The 16,644-nt window shown below is 31.0% G+C and overlaps 1 protein-coding gene across 2 annotated transcripts in view; it reads left to right on the top strand.

The window, feature by feature from the left end:
• The window catches only part of ATRNL1 (attractin like 1), a 705,727-nt gene that overhangs the window by 228,305 nt on the left and 460,778 nt on the right, over positions 1–16,644 (top strand). For both annotated transcript variants that reach the window (XM_059054362.2, XM_067024581.1), the window contains exon 21: positions 5,072–5,124. In XM_059054362.2, the coding sequence (XP_058910345.1) occupies positions 5,072–5,124 (53 nt within the window). The remainder of the gene's footprint in view (positions 1–5,071; positions 5,125–16,644) is intronic.

Raw genomic sequence — 16,644 nt, 5'->3', positions numbered from 1 at the left:
ATTGAGATTTTAAATCTCATCCTAAGTCTCTTTTATTCTTTGGCTTTAAGAATTTTTTCTTTTTGTTTTACCAGTTTTACTATGATTGCTTAATTATTATTATTATTTATCATGTTGGGTATTTCAGAAAGTTCAGCCAGTACTCTTCAAATGTTGCTTCTTCTCCATTCTCTCTGTCTTCTGCTTTTGGAGTCCAGTAACATCAGAACTTTTATGTCTTTTTCATATTTTTCCACTCTCTCCTGACCTCTTTTTCAGTTTACTTTTCTTTTTCCACTGTGTGTAATTTGCTGTTAATCTCATCCATTCAGTTCCTAATTTTGGTTATTGTATTTTCATTTTCTTGTTTTTATATTTTCCAGTTTTTCAGACTAAATTCTTATTCTTAATCTGTTATACTTGCCTTTTATAGTTTACAAAATGTAGACAAATTTTTAATCTTGCCTGTTATCTCCTCCAATATAATAGCTATTTTAAAGCCATTGGCTTTTCCTAGATAATATCTAAATTCCCATGGCTCTATTTCCATCATCCTTTGTTTTTCCTGGTTCCTGTCCTTGTTTTCTTACCTATTTCCATGCCCAGCTATTTTTTTATTTTGTACTGATACCATATTTGCAAAATATATTTATAGAAAATTTGAGACCATAGATTAAATCTTAGGGGAATTTGATTCTGCTATGTGTCTGAGGGCACATAGCATTAATCATTTTCAGGAATAAGGATGGTTCAAAGTAGATCTGCAGTCTCTGGAAGGCCTTTTTATGACCTTAAACCTAAGATTACACTTTGGCACTAAGCTCATGAACCTTTGGTGGCCCTGGAGTCCAATCCTTTTCCTGTGAAATGCTGTTCCTATTCATAATTGGTGAAAAAGGGATCCCCGAAATGATTTTACGTCCTGGGAGTCCATTCTTCTCTGCATCCTGGCCTGGTAATTTTTCACTCTTTTGCTCTCCAATACTTTTAAGCATTAAAAAAAAATAAAACCTACTGTTTTTAGTAGTCTTCAACTACCTAGTTACTTCTGTTTATTATTATCGGACTTTGAAATCCATAAGCAGCCTTACAATTCTAGAACCTGTATCTCCTCAGGTTCTGTTTCAGTATTTACCATACCTTCATGTCTGAATATTTATTGTTTATTTAGGATACATTGTCTGAGAAGTGTGGTGTCAATATTAATACTATTATAGTACTTAATATCATATTTTTGTTTATATTATATGGTATTATTTTTCTGGGTTTCTTTAGAGGAAGAACAAAGCAAAAGCAAGGGTGTTTTACCTTATGTATAACTTTCATAATTTTTCATAAAAACACACGTTTATTTATCAGATTCTCAGCTGTTTTAAATAATCTGTTATGATATTTCAAAATCACAGCAACTAGATGTCCCTGTTTTTAGTTTCTGAGTAGAAAAATTATATCTAATGATAAAATATGTATATATATTTAAATATTTAAATCAATAGAAACAAAATGAAATGCTATATTTTAACACTTAGAAATGTGGACTTATTTTATATTCTGTTTTTTAGAAAGTGATATTTATCATGTAATGTGATCATTCACATAAATGGTAACCATTATTTAGGTGACATATAATGATAATATTTACCCTTTCAAAGTCCCTAATGAATATTTCAGCCTAAATCTGTTTTATAAAAAGGTCTGGCTGTTTGCTTAGTGGGAATAGAGGATGATTATCTCTTTGCTTAGACACAGAAATACTTTGAAGTTATGTTTTTAATTAAGCCATGCAGAAGACTTCTGAGGCTTTTAATGTTTGTATCTAATATTTATACAGAAAGATGCTGAATTTTAAAAACATTATTTAACTTACATATCAGAATTATTTTTAATGTAATTTATATAGTACAATATTAATTTGTTTAAAGAATTATTATTTATATCTATACTTTTCCCTTCATATTCTCTTTACCTCTTATAATCTGAGTTTGAATTTAATTTCTCAAATTATTTTTGGTATGAACTAGTTTAACTTCTGAAATTATTTAACTTTAAATACTTTAACTTCTCAAATTATTTTTGATATGAATTAGATTAGTACATATTCATATCTAAAATAATTGTATTGAGATATAATAAAATATATTAAAATATATTTATAATAAAATATAAATATAAAATATAATAAAATTTTTATGTATAACAAAAATATTATTGTGGACAGATCCTAAGGTGACTACTACTGATCTCTGCCTTCTGGTATTCACACATTATTGTATAATCCCCTTTCATTGAGTCTGGGCAGGACATGTGACTTGCTTCTAAACTAGAAAATTTAGCAAAGGTGATGGGATTATCACTTCTATGGTTATGTTTAGTGTTTTTTGTGTGTGTAAGGAGTGAGGATTGGGTCTAATCTTATATTTTTCCAAATGGCCATCCAGTTATCTCAATACCATTTAAGATGATGAATGTCTTTACTCCAGTCATTCAGAACACTATGCTTATCTTATACTAGATTTCTAGATTTTTCTGGAATTTCTGGAATTTTGTTTCTGGAATTTCTCTTCTGTACCATTTATCTTTCTATTTATGTGCTGATGCCATACTGTTTTAATTTTATAGATGTTGAGTATATTTTAATGTCTTTTCAGTCTAGCTCCCCTCAAAGCTCTTCCTTTTCATTGATGTTTCTAGCTATTCTTGTATGTTTATATCTGTATGTAAATATTAAGATCAACTTTTCTAGCTCCTTTAAAGCTCATTAGAATTTTTATTAGATCAAATTAACCATTATCTTTGAAATTAACTGACAACCTGATGATGTTGAGAGAGCCTAATGAAAAATGAGGAATATCTTTCAGTTTATTTATATCTACTTTTGTGTTTTTCAGGCTGAATTTTATGCCTAAAATTTCATTATGTTTCCTTTGCAACTGTTTATTTCCTGAGTTGTTTGTAAGCACTGGTGATTCTTTAAATAATACCTGAAATTAAAATACCAAAAATTGGTGTTTAAACTCAACTCAATTATATATTTTGAAAATACTTTTGATACATTCAAAATTCTTTCAATAATTATTAATATAAAACCTTTTAGACAATGAATTTTCTAATTTGCTTTCTTGAGTTTGAAAATATAAAAGAGAATGTCATTTTTATATTGGACACCTTCAAGAACTCTATAAAGCCTCTGAGTTTAATTCTTAACAAGGTGGTGTTAATCCCTTATCTGTGTCAAAATTCTGAGCTTGAGTTATGAAAGCCAGCAGAAGTTACTTCCTAAACAAGAACATATAATTTCATCCTTCTGAGAAAATTTGTGTTTTGGAGAAAATAAAATTTTAAGTATTTCTTTAAAAAACTATATTATGTTGAAGGTAAACATGTTAAAATAATTTCCAGTCCAATATATTATATAATTTGAATAAACTAATTATTAATAACAAAATTGAAAGCTTCATATCTTCCATATTGGAAAATAGGTTTGTATTGGAGCTCTTAAAGTCAACTCGTAGATAAATTAAAAAGTACTTGAAATCCCTTGTCATTTGTCAAAGTTATTCATCTTAGATTGCTATGTGAACTTGAAAACCATCTAGTTAGGCAGTAAGATATACAGGGAATACCATGCATAACACTGCAGGGAATATTATGTTGAATATTTTCCTATTCTAAAAATAGTATTGTGATACCCATTTGCAACAAGTCAAGTTTACTTTTTGTGAGAGAAAAAGGAATTATAACGGTATTGTAAATTAGTTCTTTATGTGTGTACTTGGTACAAAGTGATAGGATTTAAGTAGGTGAGTCTAAAGGAAGGGACGATAGTATAGGAATAGTATAGATTCTGAAGTGCTTAACCTAGCAGTAATGAGTATGATCATTTTCGAAAGCTAGAAAAGTACTATTAACACACATTTAAAAAGTAACTTTTGGAGAAGTCACAGAAAACCTAAGTTTACCCCTAAGTTCCTTTTCTCCAGAGAATAAAGTTAGTGGTATAAAGGGCTATATATTTCTACTTTAATTTTGTAGTTACTGTAGAAAAGTATTTACTCTTCAACTCATTTTTTTTATGGATGCAAAAAATTATCAAGCACATGACTGAAAATTGCATTCAGAATGTAACTGATTATTTACTTTATTATTCTCAACTGTTCGACCCTTCATTAATTAAAATATATATGTATTAAAATTATTCCTCAGTTCTAATTAACTCTACTAAAACTAAAGACATTTTTGGAAGAATTTTCTCACCTTTTAAAATTATGCATATAATTTAAATATTGAGTCACTTTATACAATTACCCTTGTGTACATTTTATAATAATTAAATTTGGATGGCGTTCCAAGAAGTAGCATTATGCAAAGCCAAGCTATATCTCTGTTAGTCACTAATTGTCATTTTAATTGAATTGTAGAAATAAGGATTGAAAGAATATGAGCTTCAGAAATTTTCAAAATACTTATGATTTTCTCCCACTGCTATAGTTAACCGTAATTTTAAAGAATTTAAAATAGAATTCATGAGTTTGAATGCTCATGTGTTCTTTCATTTTGTTATAATCTGCTTACATGAATTTAGAGTTTGAAGTCCTGAATTTAGGGCTGGATGATTTAGAGAAAACTTTCCTCCATTACACAATTGAGGAGGTCTTTTAAAATACAGATTCATTGGTTTAGAAACTGGGGATAAATGTATTAATTTCAAAGAATACCAGAAGTAAGAAAAAGATGTGATTTATGAATTCCCACAACTTTTTCCCTCTACCTAAAAATGGCTTTAAATCTTTATCCAGACTTGAAAATTCTTCCTCATATTGTTAAGGGAGAATACATATCACCCAAACTTTTATCCCATCCCCTATATTCCTCTTGTGTATGTTTGTCTTTTCCACTTATTTCTTCTCTCACGCATTCCCGTATATAGGCTTTCTACATTAATTCTTTTGAAGATTTGTTTTTCAAACTTCAATTAATAGTAGTTTTTAAGATGTTTTAATGTAGAGTTTAATTACTTTTTTGCTGGAAGGAAAAACATGAGGCTTTTGAATTTTGTTGCTTAATAGTAAATGAGATTTTTGTATTTCTACAGATGTGACTCTGAAAATCGCTATGTTGGTAATCCACTTAGAGGAACATGTTATTGTAAGTATTTGTATTTTTTACTTTAAATAGTTGGTTTGTTTTATTCGTTTCAGGTGATTTTGCAGGTAATAAAATTCATATTCATATTCAAGTTAATATTGAATAACTTGTCCTTAGTATGTTACCATTTCTATTTTTAAATCTTTTAACTCCATTTATATTGCTAAGAAAGTCAATGTCTTCTTGCTATATTCTCTAATTATATTTGGTGCATTTTTTTCTACTCTGAAGAGTAAAACAGCAATAGATCTTATTCTGAATATGCAACAAAATATAGAACTTGAGTAAACTCAACTGGATTTTGATGTAATCTTTTTCATTATGATAAAAGTTTGAACAGATAGAATTTTGTGATAGATTTTTCTGGGAGGCAATTTTGGTTATTACTAAAAAGCACTGATTTTGTACTGAAAGATCCTTTTATTGGGTAATGATCATATGGCAGACGTATGTTTAACTTTCAAGAAACAAGCAAACTATTTCCAAAATGGTTGTATTATTTTACATTTCCACTAGCAGTGTATGAGATTTTCAGTTCTTCAGAATCTCTCGGTAAAAAAACCTTTTGTAGGTTTCATCATATCTTTTTTTATGTAGACAGTAATGTGTTCTGCAAATAATGGAATTTGATTACTTCATTTTCTTGCTGGATGCCTTTTTTTTTTTTCGGTCTTATTGCATTGATATCTCTGGTGTCATGTAAAAAGATATGATAAGCATGCTATTATTTTTGACTTGTTCCTGATCTTAGAGGGAAGGCACTCAGTCTTTCACCATTAAGTATGTTGTAAGCTTTTCATATATGCCTTTATTAAGTTGAGGATTCTATTCCTATTCTGCTGAGTATTTTTATCAAGAATGGATGATTTTTATGTCATACATTTTTTCTACCTCAGTTGAGATGACCATAAGGTGTTTCTATTTTACTTTGTTAGTATAGTAATTTTAGTTTCAAAAATTAATGGATGGTATAACATTATATGGATATATCACTGTTTTTTGGTCCATTTACCAGTTGATGGACATTAGGATTATTTCTGGGCTTTGGCTATTAGAAAAGTGCTGACATTTAGATAGTCTATATATTTTCATTTTGGGGGGTAGATTCCTAGGAGTGGAATTAGGAGGTTAGATGATATGCTTATGGTCAAGAAACTGTCAAATGATTTTATAGCATGGATATACCGTTTTACATTCCCACTAGCAATTTACATATGTTTCAGTTTTTCCACATTCTCATCAACACTTTATATTGTCTATCTTTTTGATTATAGCCATTCTAGAGTATTAGTAGTATCTTGTGGTTTAAATTTGCATTTCTATTATGACTAATAACTCTGAGTTCAATTTCATGTGTCCGTGTCTTGAACATGTTTTGTTAGATATGTAAAATACTAATTTCCTAGTACTTTTGTTGCTGTTTCAAATAGTATCTTTTAAAACTACATTTTCTATTTGTTTGATATGGTAACATGAACTTCATTTTAGTATACTGATCTGACATTCATAAAGATCAGTGAACTCTGTTATTAATTCTAATGGTTTATAAATGTTTGATTTTTAAATGCAGTTAGTTATATTACATGCAAATAACTTTTATTCCTCACTTTTCCAATTTTTTATCCCATTATTGGGATGGTTGGAATCTCTCTTTTAGTGCTGAGGCAAAGTGATGGTAGTAGACATTACCATCAAGTCGAGAGTTTGCTATAATTTATAGAATATTCCCTGTATCAAGTTAAGAAAATTCCTGTCTGTATTATGTGCTGCAAGATTTCATCATGAGTGACTTTTTCCTTTACCTTGTTATATAGGAAGCTGAATTAATAGATTTTCATTAATTAGACATATTTTCATTCTGGGGTAAACCGAACATAGTTATGATATATTATTATTGGGGATACTGCTAAATATTATTTGTTTATATTTTATTTAGGTTTATTTTCAGTATAAATGAATGAAGACTATATTTTTACATTTTTTTTCTGATGAATTGACCTCTGAGTTGTTGTTTTTCTTTTCTAACTTCATATTGTGTAACTATGGTAATAACTTTTAAAGTTGAATTTGACAAGAGTGCTGTTTTTTAATTTTTTTAATATCTTTATTGGAGTATAATTGCTTTACAATGGTGTGTTAGTTTCTGCTTTATAATAAAGTTAATCAACTATACATATACATATATCCCCATATCTCCTCCCTCTTGCGTCTCCCTCCCACCTTTCCTATACCACCCCTCTAGGTGGTCACAAAGCACCGAGCTGATCTCTCTGTGCTATGTGGCTGCTTCCCACTAGCTATCTATTTTACATTTGGTAGTGTATATATTTTAAAACAAGAATAGTTAAAAAATATCAAGTGAACTTCAAAGGTTAGCTAAATTCAACTGAGATCTCTGGGTCTCATGCTTCTTTATTAGTAGTTTTTTGTTGTTGTTCATCTTCTCTTCCCCCCATATTATAGCATTAGCTTTGGGTTTATTCATCCTTTCCACTGATTTTGTTTTCTAGTTCATCAATTTTAGGTTTTCTCTTTAGTAATGTCCTTCTCTTTTATACTTTATAATTGTTGTCTTGCCTACATTTGATATGTTTTCTTATTACTATTATTTTCTACATAGTTTATGGTTCAATTTTTATCTTTTTGTTTTTTATGTAAGAATTTTCTTAATTTCAATTAAGTAAATCTTATTAAAACCATCTTTTAATTATATTTTCTAATTTTCTTGAGAATGCGGCATAAAAAGATCCCAAAACTTACTAAGGTATTTTTGTAGCCTGTGGGACATTTGACAGTGTTTGGAGGCATTTTTATGTATCACAATTAGGTGTGGTGTGGGGGTCCTACTGTTACATATTCTACAATGCACATGAGAGCTCCTTAGAATAAAGAATTATCGGACCCAAAATTTCAACATTGTGGGGGCTGAGAAATCCTGGTTTAGAGGTTTAATCAGATCCAGATATGATTTTGGAGGAAATACTATTTCACAGGTGGGTTTGTGTTCTTCATGTAGCAGAAGTAAATAATGCCTGCAAGTCTCTCTTTTTATGTTCTTAGCAGACACTGATGCTCAATGTTAGGTTGTAGTTGATTAAGGGTTGTAACCTGGTATTCTAACTCCTTTATTTCTTGATTGAAAAACTTCTGTAAAAACAAATTTCCTCATGCGAGGTATTTGCTTTCTCATTGGTACAGTCATATAGGAAAAGCATGATAAATGCTTTAATTTTTTTTAAATTACTGGTTTTCAAAATAAAGAACTGTTTGCTTAATATCTTTCCAAGGTGACAACTACGTTTGTTGTTTTGTAAATTTATGGACACAAACATATTTAATACGTTTCAATCCACTTGCAATTATTTTCCTTACTGATGTTTATATTATCTATTTTCTATGTCTTTTAATTGATCCTTGTTGTCTATATTTCCCACATTCATTTTGTTTTACTTCTCTCAAACATACTGGATTTTATGGAGACATATTTTTGTCTGATTTCTTAAAATTAGATATTCTTGATTCTTCTTGAATCTTTAGTGTTTCTTGTGTCCCAAAGGAGTAGCTAGTTACAATTATGGACACAAGTAAATTGCATTCCATTTTTTTAGGAATAATAAATATACTAATATTTAAGCCTTTTTTTTTTTTAAACATCTTTATTTGAGTATAACTGTTTTACAATAGTGTGTTAGTTTCTCCTTTACAACAAAGTGAATCAGTTATACGTGTACATATGTTCCCATATCTCTTCCCTCTTGTGTCACCCTCCCTCCCACCCCTCTAGGTGGTCACAAAGCACAGAGGTGAACTTCCTGTGCTATTCGGCAGCTTCCCACTAGCTATCTAATTTATTTTGGTAGTGTGTATATGTCCCTGCCACTCTCTCACATCGTCCCAGCTTACCCTTCCCCCTCCCCATATCCTCAAGTCCATGCTCTAGTAGGTCTGTGTTTTATTCCAGTCCTACCACTAATCTCTTCATGACATTTTTTTTCCTTAGATTCCATATATATGTGTTAGCATACAGTATTTGTTTTTCTCCTTCTGACTTACTTCACTCTGTATGACAGACTAAGCCTTTTATATTTGAGACTAAGCTGATTTTTCTTTAGATCAGTGCTATCCAAAATAAATATAATGTAAGCCACATGTGGAATTAAAATTTTTCTACTAGCTACATCACAAAAATTAAACAAGTGAAATCATTTAAAATAATATATTCTATTTAATTCAGCATACCTAAAATGTCATTTTAATATGTCACAGTATAAAAAATCATCAATGACCTATTTTTTTTTTTAGTTTTTCTTCTAAGTGTTTGAAATACAGTTTGTATGCTATACTAATGGCAGTCCCAATTCAAATCAGTCACATTTGAGTTACTCAGTAGGCACATGTGAATAGTGGCTACCATATTGGACAGCTCATCTATTATATAGGACTCTCACCCTCTTTTAAAAATGTTAAAAGGATAGTCATGAAGCACTAGATGGCAGTCTTGTCATTTGTTATGAGACCTTTAAAGTTTAATAACATTTAAAAGAAATGGTGTTTAAAAAAAAAAAAAGAAAAGGTCAGTAGTTCTTATAATAGTGTTAATGGAAACTATTCTGATTTTAAAGATTGGAGTGAAATTTAAAATGCAGGTCCACACTGTAACTTGAAGCCATTGAGTGCAATGTGGTGTTAATTTAATTGAAAGTAATACTTCAGCAGTTATATCCTATAGACAGCCTTAGTAGTTTTTTAAACTTCAATTTAAAACCCCAAACCAAATGTATTGGATAGTTATCATGCATCACATGGAATAAAAAGAGTTTCTAGCAATGATATCAAATTTGATTGGCCCTTGTAAACACTGAAGTACTCAATTTATCTTGGCAAATATGAAAAGTAGTAGCTACAAAGTAGTATAGTGTCTTGTTTTCTTAAATGCTTTTTAAAAAATTACAACAATTATAATGAAGAAAACCTTAAACACAAGATGAAAGACTCGACTATGAAAATGTTATATAGAGGGTCTATTTCACTGAGTAGAATCAGGGTATGGAAAGTCACTTACTGAAGTCATCTACTTTTTGCTCCTACTATGTGTAATGTCCACACTGTCAGTTGTATTTCAGTATATTTCCAAGTCATCTAATATATTTGGGTTTTTTTCTCCTTTTACTCTGAAAAATTACTATTTTACTGATATTCTCCTATTGCTGTGTAGAGTCCAGTGTGCAATTTTGTGATGAAAACAATACACTTCCTCTTTTAAGAGCAAGAAATTTAATTACTACTTTTATATTGAGAGTTCACCTCTACCACTCATCACATCTTACCTTAGATTATATTACTAAAAATCAAAATACTTATCTATTCATCTCATTGTAAACCCTTTAATTATTATTGATTTATTTAATTGATGTTTGTCTTGGACTGAAAGACATTATTTATAAGCATTATTTATTGAATTTGATTTTTTTCTTTTGTTTGATAAAAGAGAGATAATATTTCTAGTAAGTGTTATTATAGCTGTAAATTAAAATAACAAATATCAGTCTCAATTTTATTACTTAAAATGCTATGTCATACAGAACAGTGAAAGCAATTAAAACTTGAATTAACCTTATATTTAGTTTAACTATTCTAAAAAGTTCTCCCCTTTTAAATGAAATATACTGTACTTTAATGGTTTATGTGACTTTTTAACTAATAAATATAAATAGCAATTTAAATAGGGTCTGGCTGGTCCATCTGCAAATAGAGCAGAAGTGACCTTGATCAACACAGAAAATCTAAATTCTTATATTTCACAAATTGAAGACATGATGGATTGAAGATTATCTGACAAAACATAAATGAATCACATGGTTGACATTTTAATCTTATTCTTTGATTTCATGTGTTCTTATTAAATTTTGTAAAGCTTATATGCTAGTGTTTTAAAATGTTTACTTCAGAATTATTTAATATTTTAGCATATTACAAAATGAAGGACAATACAGCACAATTATGAAAAAGTTAAAAATAACTGAGAGAGGGAGTTCCCTGGTGGTCCAGTGGTTAAGACTCTGCACTCCCACTTCAGGGGGCACAGGTTCAATCCCTGGTCTGGGAACTAAGCCAAAAAAAAAAAAAATAGCTGAGAGAAAAAAAATTGCTACTGAATTAACCTAGAAGAGAGATGAAAATTTATTTGACTGTATACTTATAATAAAAGTGTTATACTATTCTGGTTATGTAAGTATCATAAACACACTGTAAAAATAATTAAATAAAACAAAAAAAGTTTTATGAGGAAAACAAAAATGTCTGAAAACCTCCCACCAGGGCTGCCAAGTGGAGCTGTGCTGTCTGTGCCGTCTGCAAAGGTGCCCAGCTGCGAGGCAGAGTGGCAGCTCATCTCCTGAACTTACTTTTCGCGCTTTATCTGTCTTGAGCAAGGGTTGATAGCTCCTTATTTGTATGAAGATGTTGAATGTGCTTTTCTTTTCTTTCTTTTTTTTTTTGACTTGTGAATTTGTTTTTATTTTTATTGGGCTATAGGGGATGGGTTGGGAAATATCTCTGCAAGTTATGCCTTACTACGGAAATGTCCATTCTAATTTCCCTGGGGTAGCTTTCGGAGCTTTTTCTTTTTCTTGGAGCTGCTGCTCTTGCTGGCAGCAGCCTCTTCAGGTCCACTGCTGAGTGGCTCCTCCTTGGAAGAGAATTTCCTCTTTTTCTTGGGAAATGCTGAATGCATGTCTTTCTAAATAAATTATATCCTGAGAACGATTTTACATAAAGGAGGCAATAGCATATATAATATTCCTACTGTGAACAACTTTTTTCCACAGATATATAGCTCATTATTTAGGATCATTTATTAAATAAAACTGGAAAACCACCTGATTTTAAAATAGTGATAATACTAGTTAAACTTTATTGAGCACTTACTGTGCCAGGCTATTTTAAGCTTTTTACATTTATTAGCTTGTTTAATCCTCAAATGAGAAGGGTATGGTTTTTTTTTTCCCATTTTTATTGGAGTAATTGCTTTACAATGTTGTGTTAGTTTCTGCTGTACGACAAAGTGAATCAGCTATACGTATACATATATCCCCGTATCTCCTCCCTCTTGAGCCTCCCTCCCACCCTCCCTATCCCACCCCTCTAGGTGGTCACAAAGCATTGAGTTGATCATCCTCTGCTATGCAGCAGCTTCCCACTAGCCATCCATTTTACATTTGGTAGCGTGTATATGTCAATGCTACTCTCTCACTTCGTCCCAGCTTCCTTTCCCCCCACTCTGCATCCTCAACTCCGTTCTCTATGTCTGCGTCTTTATTCATACCCTGCCACTAGGTTCATCAGTACCGTTTTTTAGTTTCCATATATATGCGTTAGCATACGGTATTTGTTTTTCTCTTTCTGACTTACTTCACTCTCTATGACAGACTCCAGGTCCATCCACCTCATTTCAGTTAACTCAATTTCATTCCTTTTTATGGCTGAGCAATATTCCATTGTATATGTGTGCCACATCTTTATCCATTCATCTGTCAGTGGACATTTAGGTTGCTTCCATGTCCTGGCTATTGTAAATAGAGCTGCAATGAACATTGTGGTACATGACGCTTTTTGAATTATGGTTTTCTCAGGTTACTTGCCCAGTAGTAGGATTGCTGGGTCATATGGTAGTTCTATTTTTAGTTTTTAAAGGTATGCTTATTATTGCCATTTTTCAATTTGAGGGAAAAGAGACAGAGAAAGTTTAATTCATTTGTATAAGATCACATGGCTAGGAAATGTCAAAGCCAGTTTCAATCCAGGCAGCCTGGGTCTATACCCACCTCTGGATCTATACCACTCACTCTCAACCACAGGTAATAAAACTAGAGCAACAAAAATTCGCAGTATATTTAACCTAAGAGTTGTTTTTATATGAATAAAGTAAAAACATCATGTTAAAGGAAATGAAAACAGGGCCTAAATAATTAAAAATTTAAACTATTTTCTCAAATGAAGTCTTCCTATGAAAATATGCATACCAAAATTGATATATAAAGTTTATGCAGTTCTAATTAGAATTCATTCACTTCAATTTTTTGAAGGGTATGTGTAGAATAAATTATCTGAAAGTTTATTTTATATGCTGCACTTTTAGAATATTCAGTAAAATTGTGAAAAGGAAGATTAGTGAGATACTCCCACCTGATAGATATTCAGACATAGGGTAACTCTAAGTGTACTGGTTTCTATTCTGGTATAGGAATCAATGAACCAAATGGAGTTCAGGATTAGATTCCTGAACATTTGGGAATTTATATGTCAGTCATTTTATTTTTATAAAAGTTCGTAATGACTTAATCTGCTTGTTCTAAAATATCCCAGACTTTACCTTAGATTGTGGCTTTTGTATTTACTATTTTTCTGCCTCAAATACTCCATCTCTAATAGTCAACTCTTACCTAAAATAGAGTCCCTTAGGTATTACAGTAACTTTTTTTTTCATCCTAATACACTGAAATGAAATTATCTCACTTGTTTATTTGTTTACTTGAATGTAGGTTTTCTTTACTCATTAGAAAGAAAATCTGTGAACCCAAGACCTTCTGTTGTTGGAACCTATAGTTAGAAAAGCTTGTGGCTCCTAGGAAGGCTTTCAGTAAATATATACTGGAGTACACATGTAAATTATTAACAAATGAATGAATACACATGTATTGTGGCTGTATGGGCAAGTATTTTTATTGATAGGGTGTTTGACCAAAAATGTTTGGAGATCATGTTATAGGTTATCAAGTAAAAGTTGCTTTACATTATTTTTCAATTTATTTACATAAAGTAGTACAGCTTTAAGCACCAGCCATTGATTTAAATACAAATGAGTTTCAATCTTTGTTTTTCTACTTAGCCTGTGGAACATTTGCTACAAATAAAATTTAAGCAGTTTTCCATATGTCATTGCAGAATAATGGAAAGTTTAGCTACTTGGAGATACTATGAAGCAAAGGAAGGTGGTTTCTGAAGAGATCATGGTATACTATATGAAAACCCATAAATGAGAATCATTGACATAGAGGCATTGGTGATCATGGTCCCTCCTCTTTTATTCATTGATGAAAAAAGTAACTCCATGGGTTGAAGTGTATATCCTAGGCCACACAATGAGTCATTCAGAGTGTCGTTAATAACAAAGGTTCTGTGCTTCCTTCTGTGATATTATATCTAGCAAGTGTTCCACTTGCAAAATTCCGGCAACAGATTTTGCCTTTGTAATTATTCTAAATGTTTCAAGTTCAATAGAAATTCTTAATTAATAATTGTAAGCATGGATAGTACTGTTCAGCAGCAAGGAAATATTGTATTTATTGAATATTATGTGCAAAACAATTTAATATTATTTCATTTAATATGCACAAGGATGACATTTTTTCTCCTTAATTTTTACTTAAGAATTATACTGTTAGTGCTTGGAGAGACTGTCAGTTATTGGAATTGACTCACTTTTGTTTATTCATTCCACATATGTTTATTGACTACTTTGTTGGACTCTGGGGATATTACAGAGAACAAAACGTGTTCTGCTCCATTGAAGCTTATAAAGTTGTAGGGAAGATAGATATTAAACTCGTTATATAGTTACCTAGATATGATTGTCATAAGAACTCTGAATGAGAATTATAGATGCCTTGGGACTATATATTACAAGAGATTACAGAGAGCTTGACGTACATTGTGGACCCGGGAGTAGAAGTGGGTGAAGCAGGAGAATAATGAAGCTTTGATGTGAAAGATGACTTGGGAGCGGAATGGTGATGGTGTGAGTATGGGAAGGAGTAGAATCAGCGGGGGCAGCCTGCACAAAGGTCAGCGGCTGGAAAGAACATGGCATATTGGTATACTAACACTTTAACACACACAACTAGGTGAAGGGGGTTAGGGGATGAGGTGTGTGAGATATGCAGGATCAAATCATGTAGAGCTTTATAGGACATGTAAGGACTTAAGAAAAATCTTAAGAAAAGTGAGAAGCCATTGAAGGATGTTAAGAGGAGAGTAAAATGTTAAATTTTAATTTTAAAATAATCAGGCTGCTTGCAGTATGTCAAACAGCTCGGTGAGGGCAATAGAGCATGAAAGGATCCTTTTAGTTCATTTTCTGAGGCATTGTTCCTGCAGCTACACTTTTAAATATGACTGTGATACATTTACACTGTGAGTATACTTGAACTTATATTAGCATGTTTTATCATTTAATAAACACTTGTCTAAGTTGGCAAATGCGTGTACTTATACATATGCCATTGTTTAAAACATATTTGAATTCTTGATGTTGTTGTCAAAGTCTATATGCATCCTCTTCACACCCCTCAGGATGGCTGAATACATGATCATGAATTCATATATTTATGAACAAATATAAAACTCTATATAAATACACATATGAGAATCTGTTTGACTTTTGAAATCTTTTAGAATCAATTCAGAGCCAATATAGTGAATAATGAAAGTGAAATAATATTTATTGAATGCCTTTATTTTGTGAGACAGTCAAGCCAAATACATACTAACACAGTTATGTTTAACCCACAGAGCAATCCTATGAGGTAGGCAATTTTATCCTCATTGTACCGTTGAATCTCACTGAGGTTAATTAACCTGCATATGATAACCCAGTTGGTAAATGGGAGATTACAGTTGAGTTCTCCTTAAATACTGTGCATAATGCTAAATTAAAAGTAAAACACAATATTCACTGGTAAAAAAACAAATCATTAGGCCTTAGTTCCTTTCTCAAAATATTCAAATTAAGAATGTCTGAAATTTGTATGAACAGTGCATTGATACAGCATATACAAGTCAAGGTTGATTTCACTTGTGATCCTGGCATGTTTGCCTTCTTAGACCTCAGATATATCGATAGTTCCAATATGTTTGATGGCTTTTATCACTGGTTACTATTTTCTTAAAAATACATTATTTTATATAGCTTTTGTTAAAAGAGTAAAACAAGTATTCACCATTTGCTCTTCATCACCCCCATATGTAATGTACTCAGAAACTTTCTTCATAGTTCAAGTCCTCTTTCAAAATGTCTTTTTCTATGTATAAGTTTTTAGTCATCACTTTGCAATTAATCATTAGTTTGCTGGAATATCTGACCTTTTAAAACATTTTGTGCATGTTAAAATCTTTTCTCTTGATGTTTTATTTGTTTAAACTCCTTTTAACATGCTGTCTGTCTTACTCATGAGCTTGATTGTGTATAATTTGTTATTAATTCTTTGTGGTAAATAGCAGCCACTTTTTTCTTTTTTTTTTTTTTTTTGCTCCAGAAGTACCTAAAAAAGTCTGCTGTTGCATATTGAAACTTCACCCTTGGTTTGCTCTAGCCAGAGAAGACTAGGCAGAGACTAATTATTTTACATGTTTTTATTTGTCTATACCTAAGAAATAAGTGAATTAGGAATTAGATATGCCATTTCTGGAAAGATATCCAACCATATAAATCTAATTTCTTAACATGTAAGTGTAAGTCATGTG

The sequence above is a fragment of the Kogia breviceps genome, chromosome 2 (genome assembly GCF_026419965.1).
Source record: "Kogia breviceps isolate mKogBre1 chromosome 2, mKogBre1 haplotype 1, whole genome shotgun sequence".
NCBI classification, from domain to species: domain Eukaryota; kingdom Metazoa; phylum Chordata; class Mammalia; order Artiodactyla; family Physeteridae; genus Kogia; species Kogia breviceps.
This window is presented reverse-complemented; position numbering and strand designations above follow the sequence as displayed.